Here is a 24,385-nt window from a genome sequence, read left to right on the forward strand (position 1 = left end):
TCTAGATAAAGTCCACTTTCCTCATTCTACTCTCCCCCAGGAAGGGGAACTTCGTAACCGCTGAATGCTAGTTTCCCGACATCGCAGAATGCACGTGACCATCGAGAAAGATCCCTGTGGTAAGGGTGGCTAGATGCGGCCCCTCCAGAGGCCTCTAAATCACCAAGTGATGAAAGACGCAGGAAAACATGGAGGGCCGCTGCCCACTCCAGACAGAGAAAATGCTGGGTGGGTCCACCCGAGTAGCCAGAGCTTCCCAGCCCTCAACCCCAGGCCCAGGAGCAGCTGCAGAGATCTTACCTCCTTCCCTTCCCCACAGCACCTGTATATATGTATATATGTTTGTACATATTTATTACTCTATTTATTTATTTATTTTACTTGTACATATCTATTCTATTTATTTTATTTTGTTAGTATGTTTGGTTTTGCTCTCTGTCTCCCCCTTTTAGACTGTGAGCCCCGTGTTGGGTAGGGACTGTCTCTATATGTTGCCAATTTGTACTTCCCAAGCGCTTAGTACAGTGCTCTGCACATAGTAAGCACTCAATAAATATGATTGATTGATTGATCTAGTACCCCGGCAGCTATCACTGAAGAGGAACTCACCAAGCAGGATTCTCCTGATGGCTGGAACGGTAGGGAGGCCCAAACTGGAAAGGCCCTCGGAGTGGGTAGAGTGAAGCAGCATGGCTTAAGTGGAGAGAGTCCCCGGAGTCAGAAGGACCTGGGTTCTAATCCCACTCTGCCACTTGTCATCGTGACCTTGGGCGAGTCGCTTCTCTGCGCCCCAGGCACCTCATCTGAGAAACTGGGATCGAGACTGTGAGCCCCATGGGGCCAAAATCATTAGTTTGTATCTTCTCCACAGCTTAGTACAATGCCTGGCACATAGCGCTTAACAAATTAAATTTTAAAATAAAAATAAATAAAAAAGAGTCCATCCTGGGCTCCCCACTGGAGTTCACTGTTGGGTATACTGGCTATGCACAAACACACACACATGGCAGCCCAAAATAAAAATATATATTTTTTTAGAAGGCTTTTAGGCCACTTGCTCCTCTTGAAAGAGAGCTTGGATCTCTCTCTGGCACCCCTTCCTACAGCTGCAGGTGATCATTTGGAACAGGAAATGACAGCCTAGGGCTAGAATCCTCACTCAGCCAACTTTGCCAGCTGCCAACTATGAAAGCCACTCATCTCACGACCTCTGATAAAACTTTATCCTTTCTGCTTTAGTCTTTCTCTCAGTCCTGACTGGAGGAGGTAGGAAGAAAAGGTAGAAGGCACAAATCCACTCTACTACCGAGTCAAATAAAGTTGAGAAGCTCACGTGGGGCTTCGACAATTTGCTTTGGAGAATTTTCCTATCCAGCTGAACTGGATAATTAGTTACTTTAGGGTCAAGAGTCTGTAGCGAAGGCTCGGCATTTCACTTCATGTCTCTCTCTCCAGAACAAGGGGGTAACATATGGAATCAAGTCGGCAGGCTGCTTTCCAAGTGGAACACGCAGGCGTTTTTAAGACTGTAAAAGGAGTTATTATAATTCATAGTCTCAGGGGGAGGCATTTGTACTTTCCAAGCGCTTAGTACAGTGCTCTGCACACAGTAAGGGCTCAATAAATACGATTGATTGAATGAATTAATGAATGACTCATTCTCTTCCCTCAGGCTTTAATCATTCCAGATTAGCCCATCCCCATATTTGACAGCCAGTTGGAAAATTGGTCCTCATAATAAACTCATTATAGCCAGGGAACATGTCCACTGATTCTGTTGCATCCTCCCAAGTGTCTAGCACAGTGTCCTGCCCAGAGTAAGCACTCAGTAAATACCACTGAACGATTGATTGACAATAACAAAATCTGTGGTATTTAAGTGGAGAAGCAGCATGGCTTAGTGGAAAGAGCCCGGGCTTGGGAGTCAGAGTTCGTGGGTTCTAATCCTGGCCCTGCCACTTGTCTGCTGTGTGACTTTGGGCAAGTCACTTGACTTCTCTGTGCCTCAGTTCCCTCATCTGTAAAATGAACAAAAATCAAGGTTATTATTATAATTTAAATTACTTTTCAATTAAAGGTTATTGGTATGGTTTTATCTGCCAAATCTGAGTTGGAAACTCAATGTCAGGAAGAAAATACGGTATTCCTTCACCGTGTATTTAATATTTCTCCCCCTATTGTTCCTGTTTATTATTCCAGTTCTAATCTCATCAGCCCCACAAAATCGCTAAGTAAATTGACTTTACTCCCCCATCTGAAATTCTAATCCTCTATTTTCCAAGTCACAATAAGAGGCATATTGTTTTAACTGTCCCCCTAGGGCTTGTGCTTATCTCTTTTCACACAAATTAATTATTAATTAAGCTGAAGGGGATCATTCACCAGCTTCCAAGCTGTTTTTTCCCTTTTTAAATTTAATTTTTCTTTGAGTATCTCATTGCCTGGATATTCTCTTTGACAGTGCCCCCCTCCCGTTTCTCTCTCCTCCTACCCGACACCTCACGGGGAATTCTTTTAAAAAATCTTAAAAATTGGCTTGTCTTTTCTAAAAAAAATGCAGATTTTATTTTCCAACAAATGGAAACACTTTGTTGAAATGACTTGCCCAAAGTCACACAGCTGACAAGTGGCAGAGTCGGGATTTGAACCCATGACCTCTGACTCCAAAGCCCGGGCTCTTTCCACTGAGCCACGCTCCTTCTAGACTGCGAGCCCGTTGTTGGGTAGGGACCGTCTCTATATGTTGCCGACTTGGACTTCCCAAGCGCTTAGTACAGTGCTCTGCACACAGTAAGCGCTCAATAAATACGATTGAATAATTGAATGAATGGGCCCACTCTGGTTGCCTGAGTTGGGGCCTTGTTGTTGGTTTCTGCTGTTACTTGTGTTTCCATTTGATTATAAGCTTGAGAATTGAGAAGCTGCATGACCACGAGCCTGGGATCCAGAAGGACCTGGGATCTAATCCTGGCTCTGCCACTTGTCTGATGTGTGACCTTGGGCCAGTCACTTCACTTCTCTGTGCCTCAGTTACCTCATCTATGAAGTGGGGATTAAGATTGTGAGCCCCATATGGGGCAAGGACTGTGTCTAATCTGATAAATTTGTCTCTACCCCAGTGTTTAGTACAGTGCTTGGCACATTGCAAGCCCTTAACAGTACAATAAAAAAAAAGCTCCTTGTGAGCAGGGATTGACTGTGTCACCATCTATCAAGCTCTGTGTCCAGTGCTCTGCACAAATACCTCCTTACATACAATATACTAAAAGTCCATTCTAATGATTTACTTGTATGCATTTTTTTAAAAAATGAAATTTTAATTAAATAAGGGCAAATGTACCAGAAAACATCTGAATATGTATACAAGTTGATATAGGCAAGATATGATAGGCAGTATTGCAATAAATAATAATAATAATAATGGCATTTATTAAGCATTTACTAGGTCCAAAGCACTGTTCTAAGCGCTGGGGAGGTTACAAGGTGATCAGGTTATCCCACGTGGGGCTCACAGTCTTCATCCCCATTTTACATGAGGTAACTGAGGCCCAGAGAAGTGAAGTGACTTGCCCAAAGTCACAAAGCTGACAAGTGGCGAAGTCGGGATTTGAACCCATGACCTCTGACTCCAAAGCCCGGGCTCTTTCCACTGAGCCACGCTGCTTATTATGCCTAAGAGAAGCATCCTTTAATACATCCAGTATATCTTTATATATGTTTACACAACCAGACTGCTTTCCCACTTTGTTCATCCATGTATCTCATGGGTAGTAAAAATATTTTGCCATCCAAATTGGTCATATCAATTTATAAGCCTGGGAACTTCTGTTGACTTGTACATTTTAGAAATGGATAGTCCTTTTTCAGTTTCCTCCAGTCCTAAACGAAGGTGAGGTACAAATGAATAAATCAGAAGAATATATTTACTGCCAAGATAAGCACAGCTGGAAAGACATTTCAATCCCCAGCATTTTGTTTTCATCTTAGTTATTTCCTGGGAAATATTTGGTTTTCCCAGATCCTTGGTTTTCGCCCGTTTTCTTGCTGGATTGTCTTAAAGCACAAGGAATTCCCAAGGTGATCTCAAGATCATACAGATTTGACTGTAGGAGCTTCTAGTTGTCTGTAGTTACTGCTGTAGAACACAGTCTTTTAAGTAAGCGACACTTCAGTGACACTGAGTTAGCGCTTTTCCTGGAGGGAGCTAATGCTTCAGTCAATCAATCAATCATATTTATTGAGCACTTACTGTGTGCAGAGCACTGTACCAAGCACTTGGGAGAGTACACTATAACAATATAATGGACACATTCCCTGCCCACAACAAGCTGACAGTCAAGAGGGGGAGATACACATGAATATAAATAAATTACAGATATGTATATAAATGCTGTGTTGCTGAGAGGGGATAAATAATAATAATAATAATGACATTTATAAGCACTTACTATGTGCAAAGCACTGTTCTAAGTGCTGGGGAGGTTACAAGGTGATCAGGTTGTCCCACGGGGGGCTCACAGTCTTCATCCCCATTTTACAGATGAGATAACTGAGGCACAGAGAAGTCAAGTGACTTGTCCAAAGTCACACAGCTGACAATGGGTGGAGCCAGGATTTGAACCCATGACCTCTGACTCCAAAGCCCGGGCTCTTTCCACTGAGCCACGCTGCTTCTCTAGGAAGCAAGTCAGGGTGACGCAGAAGGGCGTGGAAGAAAAGGAAAAAAGGGCTTAGTCAGGGAAGGCTTCTTGGAGGAGATGTCTTCAATAAGGCTTTGAAGGTGGGGAGAGTCATTGTCTGCTGCTGGATATGATGAGGGAGGGTGTTCCCGGCCAGAGGCTGGCGGTGGGCGAGAGGTTGACTGCAAGATAGACGAGACTGAGGTAGGGTGAGGAGGGCGGCATTAGAAGAGCAAACTGGGTGGGCTGGGTTGTGGCGGGGGGGGCAAGGTGTTTGTCTCAAGGTTACTTCCCGGCATTAACGCGAGCTGCATTTGTCTTCCTTCCACCACTAGCAGCTAATATGAGTACCAGTTGACCGTGCGCAGTGACCTTTTCACCAATAGACACACCCAGTGGTACTACTTCTGGGTCACCAACACCCAGGCCGGAACACCCTACCACTTCACCATCGTCAACTTCACCAAGCCGGCCAGCCTGTACAATCAAGGCATGCGCCCACTGTTCTACTCCGAAAAAGAAGCCAAGGCCCACCATATTGGTTGGAAGAGAACCGGTGACCAAAAAAAGTATTACAAAAGAACAACCTGGGGCAGGATGGCTGCCGGTCCTTCTCCCCGACGTGAACGTTCCAGTTCCCACACACCAAAGACACCTGCTACTTTGCTCACTGCTACCTGTACACTTACACCAACCTACTGGACTTCCTTGCAGTCATCTGCAATGACCCGGTGAAGTCAAAGTTCTGCACGGTGGGTGTTTTATGATGATGATGGTATTTATGCCACTCCCTTGCCAGGAACCTGGTGTACATTTTAACCATCGCCACTCCTTCGCAGGACTTGGGGCCAAGAAAGCGCAAAGCGGTGATTCTGACGGCAAGGGTGCATCCGGGGGAAACCAACAGCTCTTGGATAATGAAAGGCTTCCTGGATTATATCCTGGGAGACTCAAGTGATGCCCAGCTCCTCCGGGACACTTTTGTCTTCAAGGTGATTCCCATGTTGAACTCAGGCGGTGTGACTGTGGGAAATAACTGCTGCTCTTTAGCCAGACAGGATTTAAACCGGAACTACAAATCGATCCTGAAGGAATCATTCCCTACTATACGGCACACCCAGAACATGATCTTTAGGTAAGATACCTTCAGGTGACTGCCGTGGTGACTTACCGAATCGGAACAAAGACAGCCCTTGATAGAAAGTGTTACTCTAGCAAACCAAATTCACCTTGAGTCCTTTAAGTCTCTCCCTCCCTTCTTCCTTGGCTCTCTCCTTTCTTCCTTCCCCTCCCACCCGGCCATCATTATTCTTCCTGCCAGTTGAGAGACAGCCCCTGTAAGCCCTGATTTGATGACCACCCCCGACCCCGAAACAATGAAATAATTAAATGAGGCACCCAAGGCCTTAACCCCTTGCCACTAGACATATGACTGGGGCAGCAGAAGGAGAATCCATCCATTTGCTCTATGAACTCTGTTTTGAGGGAGGGGCTGCCGGGGGGAGGCAGTTCTGGTCCTCGCACTTCTCCTTGGATCCATGGAGGTGGTTGTGGGGATTCTCGGAGAGGTTCATGCAGTTTCCCCCTCAGAATGTGAGTTCCTTGTCAAACAGAAAATCCTCCATTGGCTTTCAAGCACTCAATCACCTTGCCCCTTCCTACCTCACCTCGCTACTCTCTTACGAAACCCAGACAGGACACTTCGCTCCCCTGTTGCTAACCTCATTGTACTATGATCCCATCTATCTCATTCATTCATTCTTTCAATCGTATTTACTGAGTGCTTACTGTGTGCAGAGCACTGTACTAAGCGCTTGGGTAGTACAAGTTAGCAACATATAGAGACGGTCCCTACCCAACAGCGGGCTCACAGTCTAGAAGGGGGAGACACCGACGTCTTGCCCACAACCTTCCTCTGGCCTGGAACGCCCTCCCTCCTCATGTCCTACAGACAATTACTCTCCCCAACTTCAAAGCCTTATTGAAGGCACATCTCCTCCAAAAGGCCTTCCCTAAGCCCTCTTTTCCTTTCCTTCAGCTCCCTTCTGAGTCACCCTTGCTCCCTTTATTCATCTCCCCTCCCAGTCCCGCAGCACTTACGTACGCTCTGTATTTATAGTAATGTCTGTCTCCCCCTCTAGACTGTGAGCTCATTGTGGGCAGGGAATGTGTCTTGTTATATTGTTAAATTGCACTTTCCCAAGGACTTAGTAAATAAATAATAATAAATAACAATGGCATTTATTAAGGGCTTATTATGTGCAAAGCACTGTTCTAAGCACTGGGGAGGTTACAGGGTGATCAGGTTGTCCCACGTGGGGCTCACAGTCTTAATCCCCATTATACAGATGAGGGAACTGAGGCACAGAGAAGTGACTTGCCCAAAGTCTCACAGCTGACAAGTGGCGGAGTTGGGATTTGAACCCATGACCTCAGACTCCAAAGCCTGGGCTCTTTCCACTGAGCCACACTGCTTCTCTTAGTACAGTGCCCTGCACACAGTAAGCACTCACTAAATACCGTTGGTGATGATTCCCCTGTTCCCCTTACTGAGGAAGCTGAGAAATCATCCCACCCCGTCCCGAGCAGGGAGCGCAGCGGACTTTAGGTTGATTGGAACAATCTGTACTTCTCCCTTTCGGTAGAGTGATGGCAGAGAGGGAAGTTCTCCTGTATTGTGACCTTCACGGCCATAGTAGGAAAGAGAATATCTTCATGTATGGCTGTGAGGGTAACAGACGGCCAGGGGGCTTGGCTTGCATCCCCGCATCTTTCCACTCATGATGAGCAAGACCTGTCCAGATAAAGTAAGTTTCTTCCTAACTTAAACTTTTCATTTTCTGAACTTGGTGGGCTGAACGGGTGGTCCAAGCAGCGGCTGTTTTTAATGGTATTTGTTATGTGCCAGGCACTGTACTAAGCACTGGGGTAGATTCAAATTAATCAAGTTGGACACAGTCCCTGTCCCACATGGATCACAGTCGTAATCCCCATTTACAGATGAGATAACCAAGGCATGGAGAAGTTAGGTGACTTGACCAAGGTTACTCAGCAGACAAGTGGCAGAGTCAGGATTAGAACTCAGATCTTTTGGGTCCCAGCCCCGTGCTCTTTCCACTGTCAATCAATCAATCAATCAATCATATTTATTGAGTGCTTACTGTGTGCAGAGCACTGTACTAAGCGCTTGGGAAGTACAAGTTGGCAACATATAGAGACAGTCCCTACCCAACAGTGGGTTCACAGTCTAAAAGGGGGAGACAGAGAACAAAACCAAACATACTAACAAAATAAAATAAATAGAATAGACATGCACTGCTTTCTCAAATGGCCTCAGCATGGTCCGAATGAATACTACAAACTACCCCGATTCTATCAATCTATTAGTAGTCTGCACTACAAACTATCGAATCATTGTATTAGTATAATTACATGAACGATTCACCATTACTTGGAATCCCTTCTCCCTTCACATCCGGCAGACGACTGCTCTCCCCATCGTCAAAGCCCTATTCAAAAATCACATCTCCTCCAGGAAGTCTTCCCAGACTAACCTCTCATCTCCCCACCCTAGTCTCCTCCCTAATGCCATGCACTTGATTCCTTACTCCCTAAACACTTAACCAAACCCATCCCATCTCCCTACAGCACTTATGAGCATATCTTTATACTCAGTTTCTTCCCCTACCTGTAATATATTTTAATCTCTGCCTCTCCCATTAGATTGTAAATCCTTGAGGGCAGGGAGCACGTCTACTAACTCTACTGTATTTTCCAAGCACTTAGTACAGTGCTCTGCACACAGTAAGCTCTCAATAAATATGATTGAATGAATAAGTGAATATCGTGCATTCCCTAGTGTTCAGTAGTGTGCTCTGGACACGGTTAAGGGATAATAAAAGAAGCAGCGTGTCTCAGTGGAAAGAGCCCGGGCTTGGGAGTCAGAGGTCATGGGTTCTAATCCTGACTCCGCCACTTGTCTGCTGTGTGACTTTGGGCAAGTCACTTAATTTCCCTGGGCCTCAGTTCCCTCATCTGTAAAATGGGGATTAAGACTGTGAGCCCCACGTGGGACAACCTTGATTACCTTGTATTCCCCCCAGCACTTAGAACAGTGCTTGGCACATAGTAAGCACTTAACAAATACCAACATTATTATTATTATTATAATAAATACTGTTCAGCTAATTTTTGTTGTATTGTATTCTCCCCGGTGCTCAGTACAGTACTTTCCACATAGTTAACACCCAATAAATACCATTGATTGATTGATTTATACAACTGAACTTTTATGGCAAAGAAGGAGCCAGTGAGATAAATCACTTCTTGGTTTTATTCCAAATACCAGAGCTCATCAAACATCCATCTGACGTGTCAAGAACATTGAAAACCCTAGAGAGAAGAATTCTGCCAAACCTCTAAAGTCATTAACTTGGCAAGGTATAAGAATAATCTTAGTCACACCTAAGAGGGGCCACAGTTACTAATCACTAAGGTCATGTTGGAGGAAAAAATATCACGTGGCGTCCACCGGCCTATAAAGGCTCTCTGGTCAGATGCAACTTAAGTCAACAAGGCTACATGGAGCGCTCCCAAGGGCACTGCACTGAGAAGGTGAAAGGTGGAATTGACCCTGCCAGGATCAGAATCAGGAGGTCTGCAATTCTGGGAATTGGAGGTATTTCCTCATTCCCTCCCTGTTGCTCTAAATTCGGTAAATCTCTCCACCTCAAGAGAAAATATTTTCAGTCGATCAGTGGCATTTATTGAGCACTTACGGTGCAGAGCACTGTACCCCCCTGCCCTCAGGGAGTTTATAGGCTAATGGGGGAAAACTGACATTAAATCCTTACAGCTGTAATTCTGAGAATCAGCGACCTCCTCGTCACTGCTCTTTCAACTCCAATCTTCATTCCCTGGGAAGGGGAATTTTCCATCAACTCAGCGGGGCTCATTTTGTGTCCTTCTTTTCAGTTCTCGTTCCAATCTTGCAAGTTTACGGTTCAGAAGAGCAAAGAAGGGACCGGGAGGGTAGTGATGTGGAAAATGGGGATCAGGAAGAGCTTCACCCTAAAAGCCACGTTCTGTGGGTCTACACTCGGTAAGAGGAAAATGTTCCCACTTACGGCCCTAAGGTGGTGCAACTGAAGGGTCTCTATTTTTTTATGAAATTTGTTAAATGCTGATTATGTGCCAGGCACTGTGCTAAGTGCTGGGGTAGACACACGCTTATCAGGTTGGATACAGTTCATATCCCACATGGGTCTCATAGGTAATCCCCATTCTACAGATGAGGAAACTGAGACATCAAGAAGTGAACTGACTTGTCCAAGTTCACACAGCAGACAGGTGGCAGAGCCAGGATCAGAACCCAGGTCCTTCTGAATCCCGGGCCCTGGCTCTACCCATTAGGCCACTTTGCTTCTCTAAAAGACATACTTAGAAGTATAATAATTAGAGTAACTTCACAGCACAGAACTGATCATTCCAGACTCATAGAGAGATATTCCACCAATTGCACCACAGCTAGAGTTAGAAGTCCCAATTACAATAAGCAGGGCCAGCCCTTAAATTTTTAACAGGCCCTTAATTTTTTTTTTGAATGGTATTTAAGCGCTTATATGTGCTAGGCACTCTACGAACCAAGAGGTAGATACAAGCTTATCAGGTTGCATCCAGTCCCTGTCCCACATGGGGTCCACGGTCTTAATCCCCATTTTACACATGAGGGAACTGAGGCACAGAGAAGTGAAGTGATTTGCCCAAAACAACCCAGCAGACAAGTGGGAGAGCCGGGATTAGAAGCCAGGTCCTTCTGGCTTCCAAGCCTGTGCCGTAACCATTAGGCCACGTGTAGAAGAGGGGGACATTTGGCCATTGAAGTGGAGCACAAATCCAAGTAGAAGAGACCAAAACCCAACTAGAAGAGAAATCTGCTCCCCTCTCCCATTTACTGCAAGGAAGCAAGCAAACTAAAGGGAAGATTGGAGGGTAGGGATGAGGTTCAGCACTTTGTTCATAATTTGCTCTTAAGACTTAAGCTCATTATGGGCAGGGAAAGTGCCTGCTAATTCTCTTGTACTCTCCCAAGTGCTTAGTTCATTGCTCTGCACATAGTAAACTCTCAATAAATCCCATTAAGTGAGCCAGATGGTTCCTCTCCCTCTGCTCCGTAGCTTCAAAATCTAATTGAAGACACACCTCCTCCAAGAGGCCTTCCCTAAATAAGCCCCCTTTCCTCTTCGCCCACTCCCTTCTGCATCAACCTGACTCATTCCCTTTGTTCATCCCCTACTCCCATCCCCACAGCATTCATTCATTCATTCAGTCATATTTATTGAGCGCTTACTGTGTGCAGAGCACTGTACTAAGCACTTGGGAAGTACCAGTTGGCAACATACAGAGATGGTCCCTACCCAACAATGGGCTCAGAGTCTAGAGTGGGGAGACAGACAACAAAACAAAACATGCAGACAGGTGTCAAAGACGTCAGAACAAATAGAATTAAAGCTAGATGCACATCATTAACAAAATAAATAGAATAGTAAATATGTATAAGTAAAATAGAGTAATAAATCTGTAAAAATATATATACAAGTGCTGTATCTGTAATTTATTTGTATCAATGTCTGTCTTCCCCTCTAGACTGTAAGTTCGCTGTGGGTAGGGTATGTGTCTGTGTATTGTTATAGTGTACTCTCCCAAGCGCTCACTACAGTGCTTTGCATATATTAAGCACTCAATAAATATGACTGAATGAATAAATGAATGATTACTCTCCCAAATGCTTAGTACAATACTCTGAAACGCGGTAAGCGCTCAGTAAATACCATTGCTTGATTGATAATGTCTATTCAGCTAACCATGCCTCAGAAGTCAGCCCAGCTGAGGAGAGTAATAATAATAATAATTAATTATGGTATTTGTTAAATGCTTACCATGTGCCAGGCACTCTACTGTATGGCCATATTCTTTACAGGAAATAGAGAAGGCACCCACTTCAACACAAAAGACTTGGAATCGATGGGATATCATTTTTGTGACGCTCTCTTGGACTACTGTGATCCAGATCAGAGCAAGGTATGAGAAGACTATTTGTGCATTCGTTACAGTAATAATAAATGATGGGGATGATGGTATTTATGAAGTGCTTCCCTGGTGCCAAGCATTGTTCTAAGCATGGGATTAGGTACATGATAATCAGGTCAGGCAGAGTTCCTACCCCACTGGGAGCTCACCGTCCAAGGCGAAGGGAGAGCACTCTTGGATTGAGAGTCAGTCGGTATTTATTGAGCACTTACTCTGTGCAGAGCACTATGCTAAGCTCTTGGGAGAGTTCAATGCAACAATAAACAGACACATACCCTGCCCACAATGAGCGTACACTCTAGAGGGGGAGACGGACATAAATATAAATTAATAAATTACAGATAGATACATAAGGGCCGTGGGGCCGGGAGGGAGGATGAATAAAGGGAGCAAGTCAGGGCGACGTAGAAGGGAATGGGAAAAGAGGAAAGGAGGGCTTAAGTCAGGGAAGGCCTCTTGGAGGAGATGTGCCTTCAATAAGCACTCTGTACAGTGCTTTGCACACAGTAAATGTTCAATAAATACGACTGAATGAGTGAATAAGACCACGAGGGACAGGGACCATGTCTATTTCCTTCCGTATATTCTCTCCCAGTGCTTAGTACACAATAAGTGCTCAATAAATACTATTACTACAACTGTTAGGTGACCTGAGCTTATCTAAAGCAAAGTATTTGTTTTATATATTCTAAAGCAAAGAACTAACTTTTTTCTAGTCCGGGCTTCCCTCCAACTTTCTGTCTAGACACCTCCAAATGTGCAGGTGGTTCTGTTGAGTGCTCGTGGGTTTTAGCCTTCACTAAGGCAATGCTCTTATCTAGTATTTTCAGTGCCTGAAAGAATTAGAAGAGTTGGAGAAACAGCACCCTGGGATGGACTCAGAGAAATCCAATTATGACTCCGATGACTCTCTCCTAGATGGCATGTTGGATTTAGATTCGAGGTAAGGAGTTTCCTCATCTGTAAAAAGAGGATTTAATACCTGTCCACTCTCCCCTTTAGACTGTGAGTCTCCTGTGGGACAGGAACTGACTGATCTGATCATTTTGTATCTACTTCAGCGCTTGGCACACTGAAAGAGTTTAACAGCACAATTATCATTATTAACCACTCATTTACAGTACAGTTCCACCCTCAAGAGAGAGTTAGGGCCAAGGGATTTAACACAGATCTGCAGAGGGGCACACCCTGATAGGAACGGCAACAAGAATAACGCTTTTTCCCTAGTTATTTAATGTTAAAATGTCCTAGACAATAAAACCTCAACCTTCCTTATGGAAATGATGTGACGATAAATTAAATTGTCCCCATAAAACTCCTTAAATCTTTCAAAAGAAAGTTGCCACATTGAATACAAGGCATTGTTATAAATGAAGCAAGAAAGAAACTTATCATGGCAGAGTCCCACACTGGTCAGTTAGATCAAACACAATCCTTGTCCTGCATGAGGCTCACAGTCCCTTCTACCTCTGTGATCAACTCCAGGCTGAATAACAAATAGCGATGTCTGTAATCTAATCGACTCCCTAAATGTAGTTTGGAATTTTTTTTTTTAAACCCTCTTGTTAGTTTTTCAGGAAACCATTCAATCCATTGATTGTGCCATCATACTACACCCTAGGATTATAGGTGAAATGCTAAATGATTGCAATTCTTCCTCCCTCGTCAAAATTTCCTTTTATTAAACTTCATTAGGCAGCATTCCTTGGTTCTAAAGAAGTTATTTTCTAGTACTATTTAGCAGATAATAGATATTCGTGTCAAAAATAAAATATTCCCTTCTAAATGTTGGTTGAGAGAAAATTGCTGTCTTCTCCCCGCCAAAAAAGAAGGAAATGAGTTGAAAAAAAAAGCATTAGATTCCCATCAAATGGGTTTCTGATTAAAAAGCAAGATGGGCTCATTCTAAAAATGCTGCCACTTCACTTTGAGTGACATGGTAATGACTGTGATTTTGTGGGTTTTGTATTCTGCCAGTTTGAAGACAAGGGGGACAAGCAGCAAAGGCTGAAAGGAAACACAGAGTGAAAGTAAACTTTTGTTTTCCATCTCTGAATACGAAGGCAAATGGGGCCTACCCAGGCAGGACTTTCAATCTATAGTCAATCAGTGGTATTTACTGAACGTTTACTGTGTATAGAGCACTGTACTAAGCACTTGCACCGTACTAAGCTAAAAACATATTCCAGGAGGAAATGCATTGGAGGTTTAAGGACTTTAAAACATAAAGGGCTTGAATGGACTGGAAACATTTGACTTGCCCCTGTCTGACCTTCCTGAGGTAAATCCCAGTCTGAAGGAGACCCAATCTTGCTCTGCGGCGGGTAGGAGAGGGTATCAATATTAATTTTGGTGGTTGTGGTATTTATTAAGCCCTTACTATGTGTCAAGCACTGTTCTAAATGCTGGGGGAGATACAAGCTAAAAAGTCCCTATCCCACCTGGGGCTCATAATCAAAGTAGGAGGGAGAACAGATACTGAATCTTCATTTTACAGATGTTACCAACTCCGTTACAATGTGCTCTCCCAAGAGCTTAGTATGTTACTCTGCACACAGTAAACACTCAATTGATATGATTGATTGAGGTGAAAAAACTTTTCAGTCTAAAAGCAGAAATGCAATATTAGGGTTTTCACCAGTCCAGTTTTAAGGCATGAATGCAGTGTGCCAGGTCACAGGATTTATTTTCAGTTTATATTCAGTCAGTCAGTTGTATTTATTGAGCACTTACTGTGTGCAGAGCACTGTACTAAGTGGTTGGGAAGAGTACAATATAATAATAATAATAATAATGGTATTTGTTAAGCGCTTACTATGAGCCAAGCACTGTTCTAAGCACTGATTAACAAGTGCATTCCCTGACCACAGCAAGCTTACAGTCTAGCTGGGGAGACAGACATTAATATAAATGAATAAATGAATTACAGATATATACATAATGAACATTCACATTCACTTCATTTGGAAGACTGCTACACAGTAAGTGCTCAAAAAACACCACTGATTGATTTTTTTATGGTTTTTAAGCGCTTACTATGTGCCAGACCCTGCACTAAGCACTGGGGCAGATACAGGCTAATCAGGCTGGACACAGTCCACGACTCCCATCGGGCTCACAGTCTTAATCCCCATTTAACAGATGAGGAAACTGAGGCACAGAGAAGTGAAGTGACTTCCCTAACGTCATACAGTAGACAAGTGGCAGAGTCAGGATTCAAACCCAGGTCCTCCGACTCAAGGCCAGTGCTCTACCCATTAGACCACACTGCTTCTCTTGACCGAGACAGCTCATCATTTCTCTGGAAACAGACCAGACTCCTGGCCAGCCACCCTTATCTCTCTCCTTTTGAAATTTCCTCTTCATCACTCACTCAATTCCCAATCTGGGGGTTAATCATCATCATCATCAATCGTATTTATTGAGCGCTTACTGTTTGCAGAGCACTGTACTAAGCGCTTGGGAAGTACATGCCCTCTGACTCTACAGCAGAGCACGTTCAGCTATCTTTCTCAAAGTTTCAAGAGCTCAGGCTGAAGAGAAAAAACAAACCACTCTCAGTGTCAGCACATTTTTTTTTAAATGGTTATTTGTTCAACTCTCAGGAGGCCTTCCCAGACTGAGCCCCCTCTTTCCTCTCCCCTTCCCCATCCCTCCTGCCCTACCTCCTTCCCCTCCCCACAGCACCTGTATATCTGTTTGTACAGATTTATTACTCTATTTATTTTGCTTGTACATATTTCCTATTCTATTTATTTTATTTAGTTAATATGTTTTGTTTTGTCGTGTGTCTCCCCCTTCTAGACTGTGAGCCCGTTGTTGGGTAGGGACCGTCTCTATATGTTGCCAACTTGTACTTCCCAAGTGCTTAATACACTGCTCTGCACACAGTAAGTGCTCAATAAATATGACTGAATGAATGACTGAATGAATGAACTCTTACTATATAATAATAATAATAATGATGGCATTTATTAAGTGCTTACTATGTGCAAAGCACTGTTCTAAGCACTGGGGAGGTTACAAGGTGATCAGGTTGTCCCACGGGGGGCTCGCAGTCAATCCCCATTTTCCAGATGAGGTAACTGAGGCACAGAGAAGTGAAGTGACTTGCCCAAAGTCACACAGCCGGCAATTGGCGGAGCTAGGATTTGAACCCATGACCTCTGACTCCAAAGTCTATATGACAGGGACTATACTAAGCCGTGGAGTAGAAACAAACTCATCAGGTTGGACACAATCCATGTCTCCCATGGGGCTCACAGCCTTAATACCATGTTACAGATGAGGTAAGTGAGGCCCAGAGAAGTGAAGTGACTTCCCCAAGGTCACACAGCAGACAAGTGGCAGAGCCGGGATTACTATCCTCCGACTCCCAGCCCTTTGTGCTATCCACTAGACCCCGCTGCTTCTTTTTGTTTTGGTTTTCTAGACAACTCCTGGGATAAGGCTGACAGGCATCTAAGAAGGATAATAGCCCAAGGACGGGATCTTCCCCCACCTACCTTTCAGCAGTTCTTTTATTTGAGGATGTCAGAAGGTGAAAACCGTCTCAAATGTTCCTTGCCCCGGATGAAGACCGGCCCTGTCAAAAGGGAGAGAAAAGGTCCCGCTCATCAGAAAGGTGAGGGGCAAGAGACCTTCTGAATCCCGGCCGGGGGATGAAGAGAAAGATCTCCTAGTCACATGATTAAGCAGTCACTCATTTGTGCAGCACTTACTGTGTGCAGAGCACTGTACTAAGCGCTTGGGGAAGTACACGACAGCAGTAAATGTGATGGCTCTCAACAGCACAGGGAGGCATGTTACTACTGTCACCCTCAGAGTAGTGGGATGTCTTGAGCACCTATGGGGTGTATAAAGTGCTTGGAGAAGTACATCATCATCATCATCAATCGTATTTATTGAGCGCTTACTATGTGCAGAGCACTGTACTAAGCGCTTGGGAAGTACAAATTGGCAACACATAGAGACAGTCCCTACCCAACAGTGGGCTCACAGTCTAAAAGGGGGAGACAGAGAACAAAACCAAACATACCAACAAAATAAAATAAATAGGATAGATATGTACAAGTAAAATAAATAAATAAATAGCGTAATAAATATGTACAACCATATATACATATATACAGGTGCTGTGGGGAAGGGAAGGAGGTAAGATGGGGGGATGGAGAGGGGGACGAGGGGGAGAGGAGTACATCTTTCACAGCCTTGATAATGCAGGCCAAATCAATCAATGGTACTTACTGAATGCTTACTGTGTGTGGAGCTCTGTACTCAGAGCTTGGGAGAGTAATAATAATAATGATGGTATTTGTTAAGTGCTTACTATGTGCCTTGGCACACTGTTCTAAGCACCGGGATAAATACAAGGTTATCAGGTTGTCCCACTTGGGGCTCTCAGTCTTGATCCCCATTTTCCAGATGAGGTCACTGAGGCCCAGAGAAGCTAAGTGACTTGCCCAAAGTCACACAGCTAAGTGCCAGAGTCAGGATTAGAACCCATGACCTCTGATTCCAAAGCCCGTGCTCTTTCCACTGAGCCACGCCGGGGTAGATACAAGGTAATCAGGTTGTCCCACGTGGGGCTCACAGTCTTAATCCCCATTTTACAGATGAGAGAACTGAGGCACGGAGAAGTTAAGTGACTTGCCCAAGGTCTCACAGCAGACAAGTGGTGCTGTTGGGATTAGAACCCATGACCTCTGACTCTCAAGCCTGGGCTCTTTCCACTAAGCCATGTACTTAACAAAAACTATTAAAAAAGTTTCCTAGAATCCCTCTGCGTGTTAATGGTGGAGCCAGAATGAGAATTTTGGGGCCCTGATTCTTTAGCTGCCTCTGCCATGTTATCTCCCAGCACAGCCTAGTGGAAAGAACGAGAGCCTGGGAGCAGGAATCCTGGGTTCTAATCCTGGCCCTGCTATTTAATAATAATCATGATGGCATTTATTAAGCGCTTACTATGTGCAAAGCACTGTTCTAAGCGCTGGGGAGGTTACAAGGTGATCGGGTTGTCCCGCGGGGGCTCACAGTTTTAACCCCCATTTTACAGTTGAGGGAACTGAGGCCCAGAGAAGTGAAGTGACTTGCCCAAAGTCACACGGCTGACAAGTGGCGGAGCGAGGATTTGAACCCACGACCTCTGACTCCAAAGCCCGGGCTCTTTCCACTCAGCCACGCTGCTTGCTTCTCTAAGCACTTGCCTGCTCGTCTGCCACTTGTCTGCTGTGTGACCTGGGACAAGTCACCTAACTTCACTGTACTAAGCGCTTAGTACAGTGCTCTGCACACAGTAAGCGCTCAATAAATACGATTGATGATGATGGGCTTCCGTTTCCTCATCTGTAAAATGAGGATTAAATACCTCTTCTCCCTCCCCCTTACACTGCAAACCCCATGTGTCTAATCTGATTATACTGTATCTACCACAGTGGTGACCAGCTTTTAACACCATACGATTATCTTTGAAAGATATGTCCATTGTAATTAGAAATCAGCTGGTAATGGCTTTTCCAACGGCAGCTGAGGGACAGGAGGAGTTTTTGGTTGCATACCCCACCCGAATAACCCCCGAGAGAGGAAGCCTTCGGAAAACACAGGAAACGGAAGCAAGAAAGAGGAAGGAGAAGCAAGAAGAGGACAGAGAGAGGGGACGGAGGGCAGGAGGACTACAAGGGTCACGTCGACAGCCTAGATTGGAGCTCTCGGAATCAGGATTAGACTGCTCTGTGATTCATTAGGGAACTGCCTCATGGCTTCAGCGCTTAGAACAGTGCTTTGCACATAGTAAGCGCTTAATAAATGCCATCATCATCATTCTCTGCTTGTTGGCTGCCTCCAGATGTTAATTTCGGGGTGGAGACAGCCCCACTACAGAGTTTAGTAAAGTGCCTGGAACATAGCGCTTAACAAATACCATAAAAAATATCCAGAGTTCTCCCCAACGGAGGTTTTCATCGGCAAGCAGCATGGCCTAGTGGATAGAGCTCGGGACTGGGAATCAGAATCAGTCAATCAATCAATCAATCGTATTTATTGAGCGCTTACTGTGTGCAGAGCACTGGACTAAGCGCTTGGGAAGTCCAAGTAGGCAACATATAGGGAGGGTCCCTACCCAACAGTGGGCTCACAGTCTAGAAGGGGGAGACAGAGAACAAAAAAAAACATATTAACACAATAAAAGTACATGTGTTCTAATCGCAGCTCTGCCACTTGGCTTTGTGACCCTGGGCGGGTCACTGACTTTCCGTGTGCCTCAGTTATCTCATCTATAAAATGGGGATTAAGATTGTGAGCCCTATGTGGGATAGAGAAGCAGCGTGGATCAATGGAAAGAGCCCGGGCTTGGGAGTCAGAGGTCATGGGTTCAAATCCTGGTTCCGCCACTTGTCAGCTGTGTGACTTTGGGCAAGTCACTTAACTTCTCTGGGCCTCAGTTCCCTCATCTGTCAAATGGGGATGAAGACTGTGAGCCCCCCGTGGGAAAATCTCCTCACCTTGTATCGTCCCCAGCGCTTAGAACAGTGCTTTGCACGTAGTAAGCGCTTAACAAATGCTATCATTATTATTATTATAGGGATTGTGTCCAATAATAATAATGATGGTGTTTATTATGTGCCAGGCATTGTACTAAGCACTGGGGTGGATACAAGCAAATCAAGTTGGACACAGTCCCTGTCCCAAGTGGGGCTCATAGGCTCAATCCCCATTTTACAGAGGAGGTAACTGAGGCACAAAGAAGTGAAGTGACTTGTCCAGAGTCACACAGCAGACAAGAGGCATAGCCAAGATTACAACGCATGACCTTCCGATTCCCAGGTCTGTGCTCTATCCACTAGCCGATGCTGCTTCTTCTTCCAATCTGATTGGCTTGCATCTACTCTAGCACTTAGTACAGTTCCTGGCACTTAGTAAGCGCTTAACAAATACCATAAAAAAAGCTCATTTCCAGGTACTTTCATTCATTCATTCAATCGTATTTATTGAGCGCTTACTGTCTGCAGAGCACTGTACCAAGGTACTTGAGTGAACTGAATCAACAATGATAGCTGGAAAATGATCATTTTTTTATCTTGAGCTGTGAATTATTCATGTAATAAACACTGTAGTATTTAATCAATTATATTTATTGAGTGCTTACTGTAGGCAGAGCACTGTACTAAGTGCCTGGGAGAGTACAATTTAAGCACTTATGTGTTAAGTTCTGTACTGAGTACTGGAGTAGATACAATATGAACAGATCAGACACAATCTATGCCCCACATGGAGTTCACAATCGAGTGGAAGGGAGAACATTCCCATTTTTAGAGATAAGGGAACCAAGGCATGGAGAAGTCGTGACTTTCATTCATTCATTCAATCGTCTTTATTGAGCGCTTACTGTGTGCAAAGCACTGTATTAAGTGCTTGGGAAGTACAAGTTGGCAACATATAGAGACGGTCCCTACCCAACAGCAGGTTCACAGTCTAGAAGGGGGAGACAGACAACAAAACAAAACATATTAACAAAATAAAATAAATAGAATAAATATGTACAAATAAAATAAATAAATAAATAGAGTAATAAATACGTACAAACATATATACATATATACAGGTGCTGTGGGGACTTGCCCATGGTCACACAGCAGCCAAGCAGAATTAGAACCCAGATCCTCTGACTCCCAAGACCTTGCTTTTTCCAATAGGCCATGTTGCTTCCCTGCTTCAAAACTCTGATTCTTTTTTTTTTAAAATCCAGATTCAGGGAAATTACCAGGAACATCCCCGCTTTGTCAACTAGGAAGACCCTTCAGGTAGGACAGCTTTTTATTTGGCCAGAGAAAAGAAAAAGATTCCAATTTGCCTTGAATCTTGCTTTAAAAGAAAAAAAATAGTATTTGTTAAGTGCCGACTACGTGCTAGGCATTGTGCTAAGTGCTAGGGTAGATACAATCTAGTTAGCTTGGGCACTGTCCCTGTCCTAAATGGGGCTCCCGGTCTTGATCCCCATTTTGCAGGTGAGGTAACTGAGGCACAGAGAAGTGAATTAACTGGCCCAAGGTCACACAGCAGGCAGGTAGCAGAGCTGGGATTAGAACCCAGGTCCTCCTAATTCCCAGGTCTGTGTTCTATCCATTACACCATACTGCCTCTTCCTTCTTCCTCCTATCCATCTCAGGGACTTGGAAACCGGGTTGAAGCAAGGCCTGATTTGGGCTGGGGATCAGAAGGACCATGAGGCTCCATGCGACCCCCAGTTACCTCATTCAATCATATTTATTGAGCGCTTACTGTGTGCAGGGCACTGTACTAAGCGCTTAGCACTGTACTGTGCATCCAACAGACCGCCACTCTCCCTGTATCTTCAAAGCCTTACTAAAAATCATACCTCCTCCAGGGTCTTTGCTTCCTAAACTCAGTTACTTGACCTATCCCGCCACAACTATTGTGTTAACTTCCTCACTGACTCTTCCCCTTTGCATTCATTCATTCATTTAACTGTATTTATTGAGCGCTTACTGTGTGCAGAGCACTGTACTAAGCGCTTAGCACTGTAAATTTAGCACCGTACTGTGCATCCAGCAGACCGCCACTCTCCCTGTATCTTCAAAGCCCTACTAAAAATCATACCTCCTCCAGGGTCTGTGCTTCCTAAGCTCTTCGAAACTCACCCCATCCCACAGGACTTGTAACAGACAGAGCCCAGGCCTGGGAGTCGGAAGGTCATGGGTTCTAATCCCAGCTCCGCCACTTGTCAGCTGTGTGACTTTAGGCAAGTCACTTCACTTCTCTGGGCCTCAGTTACTTCATCTGTAAAATGGGGATTAAGACTGTGAGCCCCCTGTGGGACCACCCGATCACCTTGTAACCTCCCCGGCACTTAGTACAGTGCTTTGCACATAGTAAGCGCTTAATAAATGCCATCTTTATTATTATTAGAGAAGGAGAGACAGTATATGGAAGTATACATAAGTGCTGTGGGGCTGTGTTTAGGGTGAACTAAGCAGAAAGGAGGGGGAGCAGGGCAAATGAGGGCTTAGTTGGGGAAGGTCTCTTAGGGGAGATGTGATTTTGAGAAGCAGCGTGGCTCAGTGGAAAGAGCCCGGGCTTTGGAGTCCGAGGTCATGGGTTCAAATCCCGGCTCCGCCACGTCTGCTGTGTGACCTTAGGCAAATCACTTAAGTTCTCTAAGCTTCAGTTCCCTCATCTGTAAAATGGGGATTAAGACTGCGAGCCCCACATGGGACAACCTGATCACCTTGTATCCCCCCGCAGTGCGTAGAACAGTGCTTTGCACATAGTAAGCACTTAATAAATGCCATTATTATTATTATTATTTTAATGAAGTTTTGAAGGGGGGCAGTGTAATGATCTGGTTGCTTAACAACTGCTATCTTGATTATCATTATTATTCCAGTGCTTGACACAGTTAGCACTTAGCAAGTACCACAATTATTACTATACCATCTCCATTGTATTGTACTCTTGCGAGGATTTAATTCATTGCTCTGTACACAGTAAGCACTCGATAAATACCAATGATTGACTTCTACTTCCCAGGTGAGCCAAGATGAAGGTCTCATCCACTCTGAAGCAGACAAATATGGGAAATGAGCTTCAGGGGTGTCTCCAGTTTCAGGTGGAGGGTTACCTGCTTCCACCACATACCTTGTGTAAGCGTTTTTTGCACAGTATTTGTTAAGCGCTCGCTATGTTCCAAGCACTATATTAAGTACTGGGGTAGATATAGGATATAGGTAGATATAGTCCCTTTTAGACTGTGAGCCCACTGTTTGGTAGGGACTGTCTCTATATGTTGCCAATTTGTACTTCCCAAGCGCTTAGTACAGTGCTCTGCACATAGTAAGCGCTCAATAAATATGATTGATGATGATGATATAGGATAATCAGGTTGACACAGTCCCTGTCCCACATGGGGCTCACAGTTTTACTCCTCGTTTTGCAGGTGAGGTAACTGAGGCACAGGCAAGTCACTTGCCCAAGGAAGGTGAATAATCCAACGAGATTTGGCCAAAGAGTGATATATTTCCTTTCTTCCACAGGCCAGATCCGGTAACGTCTCTAAATACGAAGAGCCCCACCACTCCATTGACACCACACGGAAAGTCTGCCTTCTTTTCCCAGAGGAAGCTTCTAGCAAAGTCACTCCAGTGGTCTCAGCCTGTGTCTCTGGCCGGCGAACGACAAAAATCAGTCAAAAGCTTAATGAACTTCAAAGGGCTTGAGGCCGGGCAGAAAAATTCGGTGGCTTGGACCTCAAGCCCCGAACCCAAGCGACCCCCTAACAGCAAAAGGAAGACCTTCGTTTCAGGTCTCAAGTTGGACAAGGGCACTCTGAAAGACAGGAGTCTTAAAACTAAAACATCCAATCCCGAATTTTCCTCTGCAGGAGACCCCCAATCCCTAGAAAAGAAAGACCTCGGTAAGGCCCCTCCTATCTGACCCTCTGAAGGAACAGTGAATCCCGTTTCATGGAAATACCCTGGGAGATGTGTCCTGATCCAAAACTGCATGTGAAAGAGAGCAGGTGACTAGAAAGGACCAAAAAAAAAAAAAAAAGACTAATAATAATATTAATTAGCTCCTCACTCCCCTAACCACAGATTCTGAATTTCCTCTCTCTTCCATTGAGGGGGGGATTTCTATCACCGCTACCAAACTGAAATGATAAAATACATATCAGCAACAGGGGATGCACAGCTGTTTCCCCATTCTTCTATCTGTTTTGAACAAAATAGGTTGACGGGTGGGGCCAACTCTCATTTGATGACTTGCTCTGAGATGACAAGCAGTTCACAGGGGAAACCTCAGAAACCAGACATCGGGGAAGGTGGTGGAGACGTGATAAGTTGTGCAAAACTGCCAGACCACTCAAGGAAAGGGAGACAATTTGCATCTGAGTCAGTGCTCACAGAAGATAATTACCCCCACTCTCTCCACTCCTCTCCCCTTGAACACCCCCCCCACCCCCCCCCGACTCCGCTCAGCCCAAGCAGGATATTTTGGAGTTAATTAGAATATTTTATGCATCTATGTCCATATTTGTTGGATTTATGTAAGAATGGAGCAGCAGGCATGGGAAAAAACATGAAGCTTGTAAGGTGCTGGACAGAGCCAGCAAGAAAGAATGGGATGAAAAGGCAAAATAGGAATTTAAAAGGTCTGTAAAGCATATCTCTTCAGAAGAAACAACTCTTAAAGATCTGCCTGGCCTTTCGCTCTCTGAAAGACAAATGTGCACTTAGAATTGGTATTCATTAGCCTCCCGTTTGCCTAACCCAATTCGATTTCGGTCCATTCTCATAATGGGCAAATACCTAAATGCACAACAGCTCGGGGCAGGGGATGCTGACATTGACGGCCGGGCAGAAGTTGCTGGGGCATTGCGACTGGGCCACTTAAGTCAGAGGGACTCTACACCAAAACAAGGCAGAGGACCATAAAGTCCGTTATAGTACGGCTCAGTTTCCTTGAACTGGAATCAAACAGTACTTCCAAGAAAAGGAAGCTGTTTTCTAAAGGGGGCTTCCAGAAAAAATCCCCAATGTGACCTCTTTCTGAACAGTTGTTGCTTGTGACTGAGCCCAAATGTTCTTTAACCGCTAACGCAA

At 44.6% G+C, this 24,385-nt stretch overlaps 1 protein-coding gene across 1 annotated transcript; it reads left to right on the forward strand.

The window, feature by feature from the left end:
* The first annotated feature begins 88 nt into the window (after nt 1–88).
* AGBL3 (ATP/GTP binding protein like 3) lies at nt 89–23,216 on the forward strand. The gene is given in 10 exon segments (XM_038751986.1): nt 89–119; nt 4,061–4,077; nt 5,028–5,255; nt 5,258–5,814; nt 7,325–7,419; nt 7,422–7,486; nt 9,654–9,780; nt 11,659–11,759; nt 12,590–12,711; nt 22,817–23,216. Coding segments are annotated over 10 exon segments (1,743 nt in total).
* The last annotated feature ends 1,169 nt before the right edge of the window (nt 23,217–24,385 follow it).

The sequence above is a fragment of the Tachyglossus aculeatus genome, chromosome 10, assembly GCF_015852505.1.
Source record: "Tachyglossus aculeatus isolate mTacAcu1 chromosome 10, mTacAcu1.pri, whole genome shotgun sequence".
Taxonomy (NCBI): domain Eukaryota; kingdom Metazoa; phylum Chordata; class Mammalia; order Monotremata; family Tachyglossidae; genus Tachyglossus; species Tachyglossus aculeatus.